This window comes from Salvelinus namaycush, chromosome 8, assembly GCF_016432855.1.
Source record: "Salvelinus namaycush isolate Seneca chromosome 8, SaNama_1.0, whole genome shotgun sequence".
NCBI classification, from domain to species: Eukaryota; Metazoa; Chordata; class Actinopteri; order Salmoniformes; family Salmonidae; genus Salvelinus; species Salvelinus namaycush.
This window is the reverse complement of record NC_052314.1, coordinates 15,916,061-15,925,055: the sequence shown is the minus strand read 5'-3', so window position 1 is coordinate 15,925,055 and position 8,995 is coordinate 15,916,061. Positions and strand designations below refer to the sequence as shown.

Below are 8,995 nucleotides of genomic sequence, written 5' to 3'. Positions count from 1 at the left end.
CTTATTCACAGTCTATGTGGCTCATACATACACGAGTCTATGTGTCTCTTTCACAGTCTATGGTGGTCATCTTCACAGTCTATGGTGGTCATCATTTACAGTCTATGGTGGTCCTTATTCACAGTCTATGGTGGCCTTATTCACAGTCTATGGTGGTCCTTCTTCACAGTTCTATGGTGGTCCTAATTCACAGTCTATGGTGGTCATCATTCACAGTCTATGGTGGGTCATCATTACAGTCTATGGTGGTCATCATTCACAGTCTATGGGGTCATCATTTACAGTCTATGGTGGTCATCATTTACAGTCTATGGTGGTCATCATTCACAGTCTATGTGGTCATCATTACAGTTCTATGGTGGTCATCATTCACAGTCTATGGTGGTCATCCATTTTACAGTCCTATGGTGGTCATCATTCACAGTCTTTGGTGGTCATCATTCACAGTCTATGGTGGTCATCATTCACAGTCTATGGTGGTCCTTATTCACAGTCTATGTGGTCCTTATTCACAGTCTATGTGGTCATCATTCACAGTCTATGGTGGTCATCATTCCAGTCTATGGTGGTCATCATTCACAGTCTATGGTGTCATCATTACAGTCTATGTGGTCATCATCACAGTCTATGGTGGTCCTTATTCACAGTCTATGGTGGTCCTTATTCCACAGTCTATGGTGGTCATCATTCACATCCTATGGTGTCATCATTTACAGTCTATGGTGTCATCATTTACAGTCTATGGTGGTCATCATTCACAGTCTATGGTGGTCATCATTTACAGTCTATGGTGGTCTTATTCACAGTCTATGGTGGTCATCATTACAGTCTATGGTGGTCCTTATTCACAGTCTATGGTGGTCCTTATTCACAGTCTATGGTGGTCCTTATTCACAGTCTATGGTGGTCCTTATTCACAGTCTATGGTGGTCCTTATTCACAGTCTATTGTGTTCCTTATTCACAGTCTATGGTGGTCTTATTCACAGTCTATGGTGGTCCTTATTCACAGTCTATGTGGTCATCATACACGTCTATGGTGGTCATCATTTAAGTCTATGGTGGTCATCATTCACAGTCTATGGTGGTCATACATTTACAGTCTATGGTGGTCCTTATTCACAGTCTATGGTGGTCCTTATTCACAGTCTATGTGGTCCTTATTCACATTTATGGTGTCCTTATTCACAGTCTATGGTGGTCATCATTCACAGTCTATGGTGGTCATCATTACAGTCTATGGTGGTCATCATTTACAGTCTATGGGTGGTCATCATTCACAGTCTATGGTGGTCATCATTTACATCTATGGGGTCATCATTCACAGTCTAGTGGTGGTCATCATTTACAGTCTATGGTGGTCATCATTCACAGTCTATGGTGGTCATCATCACAGTCTATGGTGGTCATCATTCACAGTCTATGGTGGTCCTTATTCACAGTCTATGTGGTCCTTATTCACAGTCTATGGTGGTCATCATTCACAGTCTATGGTGGTCATCATTCCCAGTCTATGGTGGTCATCATTCACAGTCTATGGTGTTCATCATTCACAGTCTATGGTGGCATCATTCACAGTCTATGGTGGTCATCATTTTCACAGTCTATGGTGTCTATTCACAGTCTATGGTGGTCCTTATCACCAGTCTATGGTGGTCCTTATCAATTCAGGTGGTCTATTGTCAGTCTATGTGGTCCTTATTCACAGTCTATGGTGGTCCTTATTCCACAGTCTAGGTGGTCATCATTACAGTCTATGGTGGTCCATTCATTCACAGTCTATGGTGTCCTATTCACAGTCTATGGTGGTCTTATTACAGTCTATGGTGGTCCTTCATTCACAGTCTATGGTGGTCCTATTATTCACAGTCTATGGTGGTCCTTATTCACAGTCTATGGTGGTCTTCATTCACAGTCTATGGTGGTCCTATTCACAGTCTATGTGGTCTATTCACAGTCCTATGGTGGTCATCATTCACAGTCTATGGTGGTCATCATTTACAGTCTATGGTGGTCATCATTTACAGTCTATGGTGGTCTCATTCACAGTCTATGGTGGTCATCATTTACAGTCTTATGGTGGTCCTTTTCACAGTCTATGGTGGTCATCATTTACAGTCTAATGGTGTTCCTTATTCACAGTCTATGGTGGTCTTATTCCACATTCTATGGTGGTCCTTATTTCAACAGTCTATGGTGGTCCTCATTCACAGTCTATGGTGGTCCTTATTCACAGTCTATGGTAGTTCCTTATTCACAGTCTATGGTGGTCATCATTACAGTCTTATGGTGGTCATCATTCACAGTCTAGGTGGTGGTCCATCATGTTACAGTCTATGGTGGTGCCTTATTCACAGTCTATGGTGGTCATCATTTACATTCTATGGTGTCCATATTTCATTCTATGGTGTCATCATTCACAGTCATGGTGGTCATCATTTACATTCTATGGTGGTCATCATTTACATTCTATGGTGGTCATCATTTCACAGTCTATGTGTCTCATTTACAGTCTATGGTGGTCATCATTATCAGTCTAGTGGTTCATCATTCACAGTCCTATGGTGGTCATTTTTACAGTCTATGGTGGTCATCATTTACAGTCTATGGTGGTCATCATTACAGTCTATGTGGTCATCATTTCCCGTCTATGGTGGTCTCATTCACCGTCTATGGTGGTCATCATTCACAGTCTATGGTGGTCCTTATTCCATCAGTCTATGGTGGTCATCATTTGCATTTCTATAGTGGTCATCATTTACATTCTATGGTGGTCATCATTTACAGTCTATGGTGGTCCTTATTCACAGTCTATGGTGGTCATCATTTACATTCTATGGTGGTCCTTATTCACTGTCTATGGTGGTCATCATTCACAGTCTATGGTGGTCATCATTCACAGTCTATGTGGTCTCTCATTTATCATTCAAGTCTATGGTGGTCATCATTCACAGTCTATGGTGGTCCATCATTCACAGTCTATGGTGGTCATCATTTACATTCTATGGTGGTCATCATTTTCAGTCTATGTGGTCTCATTTACATTCTATGGTGGTCATCATTCACATTCTATGTGGTCATCATTCACAGTCTATGGTGGTCATCATTCACAGTCTATGTGGTCCTTATTCACAGTCTATGGTGGTCCTATTCACAGTCTATGTGTCCATCATTCACAGTCTATGGTGGTCCTTATTCACAGTCTATGGTGGTCCTTATTCACAGTCTAGGGTGGTCCTTATTCACAGTCTATGGTGGTCATCATTTACAGTCTATGGTGGTCCTTATCACATCTATGGTGGTCTATTCACAGTCTTGGTGGTCCTTATTCACAGTCTATGGTGGTCCTTATTCACAGTCTATGGTGTCTTTATTCATAGTCATGGTGGTCCTTATTCACAGTCTATGGTGGTCCTTATTCACAGTCTATGGTGGTCCTTATTCACAGTCTAGGGTGGTCCTTATTCACAGTCATGGTGTCATCTCATTTACGTCTATGGTGGTCATCATTTACAGTCTATGGTGGTCATCATTCACAGTCTATGGTGTCATCATTTCAGTCTATGGTGGTCCTTATTCACAGTCTATGGTGGTCATCATTACACATGTCTATCGTGGTGTCCTTATTCACAGTCTATGGTGGTCCTTATTCACAGTCTATGGCTGGTCATTATTCACAGTCTATGGTGGTCCTTATTCACAGTCTATGTGTCACTTTACGTGGTTCCTTATTCACAGTCTATGGTGCACTTTACAGTCATGGTGGTCCTTATTCACATTCTAGTGGTCATCATTCACAGTCTATGGTGGTCATCATTTCACGTCTATGGTGGTCATCATTCACAGTCTATGGTGGTCATCATTTTACAGTCTATGGTGGTCCTTATTCACAGTCTATGGTGGTCCTTATTCACGTCCTCTGGTGGTCCTTCTTCACAGTTTATGGTGGTCCTATTTCACAGTCTATGGTGGTCATCATTCACAGTCTATGGTGGTCATCATTTACAGTCTATGGTGTCATCATTCACAGTCTATGGTGTCATCATTCACAGTCTATGGTGGTCATCATTTACAGTCTAAGGGTGGTCCTCATTCACAGTCTAGGTGGTCATCATCACAGTCTATGGTGGTCATCATTCAGTCTATGGTGGTCATCATTCACAGTCTATGGTGGTCATCATTCACAGTCTATGGTGGTCATCATTCACAGTCTATGGTGGTCTTATCACGTCTATGGTGGTCATCATTCACAGTCTATGGTGGTCATCATTCAGTCTATGGTGGTCATCTTCACAGTCTATGGTGGTCATCATTCACAGTCATGGTGGTTCATTCCAGTCTATGGTGTCCTCATTCACAGTCTATGGTGGTCCTTATTCACAGTCTATGGTGGTCATCATTTCCAGTCTATGGTGGTCATCATTTCCAGTCTATGGTGGTCATCATTTACAGTCTATGGTGGTCATCATTTACAGTCTATGGTGGTCATCATTTACAGTCTATGGTGGTCATCATTTTCAGTCTATGGTGGTCCTTATTCACAGTCTATGGTGGTCCTTATTCACAGTCTATGGTGGTCATCATTCACAGTCTATGGTGGTCATCATTTCAGTCTATGGTGGCCATCATTTACGTCTATGGTGTCTCATTTACAGTCTATGGTGGTCATCATTTACAGTCTATGGTGGTCATCATTTACAGTCTATGGTGGGTCATCATTTACGTCTATGGTGGTCATAATTTACATTCTATGGTGATCCTTATTCACAGTCTATGGTGGTCATCATTCACAGTCTATGTGGTCATCATTCACAGTCTATGGTGTCGATCATTCAAGTCTATGGGGTCATCTGGACACGATGAGGGTGATGAGTTTGGACCAGAAGTCCAGGTTCTTGATGCTGGGACCCTGCTCCTCTGGAGCGACCACTCCTGGCTTGGCCTGGACAAAACAACACTCAGTCACTGGGATACTATCACATGGGCTACTATTGTAGCTACTATCGTAGTTTGTCCGATATATATCGCGTCGCTACCACTCAACTCCAATGATATACATCTCTTCCCTACCACTCAACTCCAATGATATACATCTCTTCCCTTCCACTCAACACCAATGATATATATCTCTTCCATACCACTCAACACCAATGATATACATCTCTTCCCTACCACTCAACACCAATGATATACATCTCTTCCCTACCACTCAACACCAATGATATACATCTCTTCCCTACCACTCAACACCAATGATATATATCTCTTCCCTTCCACTCAACACCAATGATATACATCTCTTCCCTACCACTCAACACCAATGATATATATCTCTTCCCTTCCACTCAACACCAATGATATACATCTCTTCCCTACCACTCAACACCAATGATATATATCTCTTCCCTACCACTCAACTCCAATGATATACATCTCTTCCCTACCACTCAACTCCAATGATACACATCTCTTCCCTACCACTCAACTCCAATGATATATATCTCTTCCCTACCACTCAACACCAATGATATACATCTCTTCCCTACCACTCAACTCCAATGATATATATCTCTTCCCTACCACTCAACACCAATGATATATATCTCTTCCCTACCACTCAACACCAATGATATATATCTCTTCCCTACCACTCAACACCAATGATATACATCTCTTCCCTACCACTCAACTCCAATGATATATATCTCTTCCCTACCACTCAACACCAATGATATACATCTCTTCCCTACCACTCAACACCAATGATATATATCTCTTCCCTACCACTCAACACCAATGATATATATCTACTCCCTACCACTCAACACCAATGATATATATCTCTTCCCTACCACTCAACACCAATGATATATATCTCTTCCCTACCACTCAACTCCAATGATATATATCTCTTCCCTACCACTCAACACCAATGATATATATCTCTTCCCTACCACTCAACTCCAATGATATATATCACTTCCCTACCACTCAACTCCAATGATATATATCTCTTCCCTACCACTCAACACCAATGATATATATATCTTCCCTTCCACTCAACACCAATGATATATATCTTTTCCCTACCACTCAACACCAATGATATATATCTCTTCCCTACCACTCAACTCCAATGATATATATCACTTCCCTACCACTCAACTCCAATGATATATATCTCTTCCCTACCACTCAACACCAATGATATATATATCTTCCCTACCACTCAACACCAATGATATATATCTCCTCCCTACCACTCAACACCAATGATATATATCTCTTCCCTACCACTCAACACCAATGATATATATCTCTTCCCTACCACTCAACACCAATGATATATATCACTTCCCTACCACTCAACTCCAATGATATATACGTATCTCTTCCCTACCACTCAACTCCAATGATATATATCTCTTCCCTACCACTCAACTCCAATGATATCTATCTCTTCGCTACTCTAATGAGCTGATGAACCCATCAAACCACATGTAGCAAGTTTAGTGCTTTGAAGAAAGCTGACAAAGTCAGAAAAAAGTATTCATACCACCGCAGAGGTTCAAACTGAAGAATGAACTGAAGATTTAACAAAATATTGCAAGGAACCTCAGGGTGGAATGTTTTATTCAAAGGAAAAATTAGCTTTTGAAATTCATGAAGGGAGTCGGAATGAATCGCCCCACTTTAATAACGCAAAAACAAGGCTTGTAAATCCATATAAAAATCCTGTACAGGCTTGATGGAGACCACCTGAGGTGCTAATGACACGGACAGAGAGACACACGCACGCACGCACGCACGCACGCACGCACGCACGCACGCACGCACGCACGCACGCACGCACGCACGCACGCACGCACGCACGCACGCACGCACGCACGCACGCACGCACGCACGCACGCACGCACGCACACACACACACACACACACACACACACACACACACACACACACACACACACACACACACACACAAAGTCACCGGGTCTGTCTGGTACTCGCGGCTGTAGAGTTCGTGACAGTTGTTGAAGATGTATTCGTAGGTGGAGTTGAGACAGGCCTTGACACAGTCCTTCACCACCTGACTGGCTCTAGGGGGACTCTGTAGCTCCTGTACCTGAGGACAGACACACAGACACAGACAGATTGAGAAGTTACTGAAACTGGGAAAGCCCATACAACCACACTGGGTCAAAGAAACTCAGTGAAGATGCATGTTTGAAAAGAGCATGTAGTGTAGCGATACTGTACAGTGTAAACAAGAATGGATACATGTGGTACCAACCAGAGCAAAGTAGAGGTGATCCAAGGAGCGGATGGAGTGAAATGAAAGAGAAGAGATAGTTACCTTCATCCTGAAGAAGGTGATGCTGGTGAGCAGATCCACAGTAGACTTGAGGTCCTGCAGCCTCTCAGGACTGCTGGCTGGGAAGTTATTCTGTTACACACAGATGATAGATCCACAGTGAGATTTTGTATAATCTGGCCAGAGCTGTGGTGCTGAAGAAGTAGTCTCTCTCTGCCATTGATTCCCTCAGCTCTTCACCTCACTGACCCTGTGTGTGCATGACGAGGCATCAGCCCAATTAACACATCAGCCTCCTTTCTCACATCACAGAGAGGGATAGAGAGAGATAGAAAGAGAGAGAAGGTGTGTATTTGTGTGTGTCTGTGAGCGACAGAGAAAGCAGAGAAATTAGAGGTCTCCCTGCCCACGAGGCCCAGCCACTCTGAGCTGTCTGATGCTGTTATGGGACTGTTCTAAGTGCAGACACAAACAATACTTGTGTTTGGGGGGGGGGGGGGGGGAGTTTGAAGTTTATCCTGGTAGTTTATTGTTTACTCTCTCTCTCTCTCTCTCTCTCTCTCTCTCTCTCTCTCTCTCTCTCTCTCTCTCTCTCTCTCTCTCTCTCTCTCTCTTTCTTTCTTTCTTTCTTTCTTTCTTTCTTTCTTTCTTTCTTTCTTTCTTTCTTTCTTTCTTTCTTTCTCTCTCTCTTTCTTTCTTTTGCTCCCCCCCCCCCCCAAATAAATATTGTTTGTGTCTGCACTTAGAACAGTCCCATAACAGCATCAGACAGCTCGGAGTGGCAAGCGGTACCGGAGTGCCAAGTCTAGGTCCAAGAGGCTTCTAAACAGCTTCTACCCCCAAGCCATAAGACTCCTGAACACCTAATCAAATGGCTACCCAGACTATTTGCATTGTCCCCCCCCCCCCCCCCCCTTTACACTGCTGCTACACTCTGTTGTTATCATCTATGCATAGCTACTTTAATAACTCTACCTACATGACTCTGTACCGCACAATGACTCTGTACCGATACCCCCCTGTATATAGTCTTGCTATTGTTATTTTACTGCTGCTCTTTAATTAGTTGTTACTTTTATTTCTTATTCTTATCCGTATTTTTTTTTACGGATTTGTTCGTAAGTAAGCATTTCACTGTAAGGTCTACACCTGTTGTATTCGGCGCATGCTACTAATACAATTTTATTTGATTTAATACGCAGATTTCGCACATCGATGCACATCTTATATCTGGTTACAGACCAGTTAACTAGGCCTAAGACTCCTAGACTTAGTGAGGAACAATATTAGCAGGCTAGTTAATTGGTTTTGCAAAAGGGATCTAGAGGTAGGTAAGGACACAGATTGAAAAACAGAGAGAGAGAAATAGAAGAGAGAAAGTTAAGAGTAGCCTACCCGGTACATGGACAGATCAATCCTAAGGGAGTTGTGGAAGTTAAGAGTAGCCTACCCGGTACATGGACAGATCAATCCTAAGGGAGTTGTGGAAGTTAAGAGTAGCCTACCCGGTACATGGACAGATCAATCCTAAGGGAGTTGTGGAAGTTAAGAGTAGCCTACCCGGTACATGGACAGATCAATCCTAAGGGAGTTGTGAAAGTTAAGAGTAGCCTACCCGGTACATGGACAGATCAATCCTAAGGGAGTTGTGGAAGTTAAGAGTAGCCTACCCGGTACATGG

The 8,995-nt window shown here is 42.8% G+C and overlaps 1 protein-coding gene across 1 annotated transcript in view; it reads right to left on the bottom strand.

Annotated features, from left to right (window-relative positions):
* The window catches only part of LOC120052036 (protein unc-13 homolog A-like), an 82,951-nt gene that overhangs the window by 16,539 nt on the left and 57,417 nt on the right, over window positions 1-8,995 (bottom strand). The window contains exons 23-25 of the mRNA XM_038998901.1: window positions 7,357-7,446; window positions 6,991-7,125; window positions 4,851-4,941 (exon numbers count right to left, since the gene is read on the bottom strand). Coding sequence (XP_038854829.1) covers window positions 4,851-4,941; window positions 6,991-7,125; window positions 7,357-7,446 — 316 coding nt within the window. The remainder of the gene's footprint in view (window positions 1-4,850; window positions 4,942-6,990; window positions 7,126-7,356; window positions 7,447-8,995) is intronic.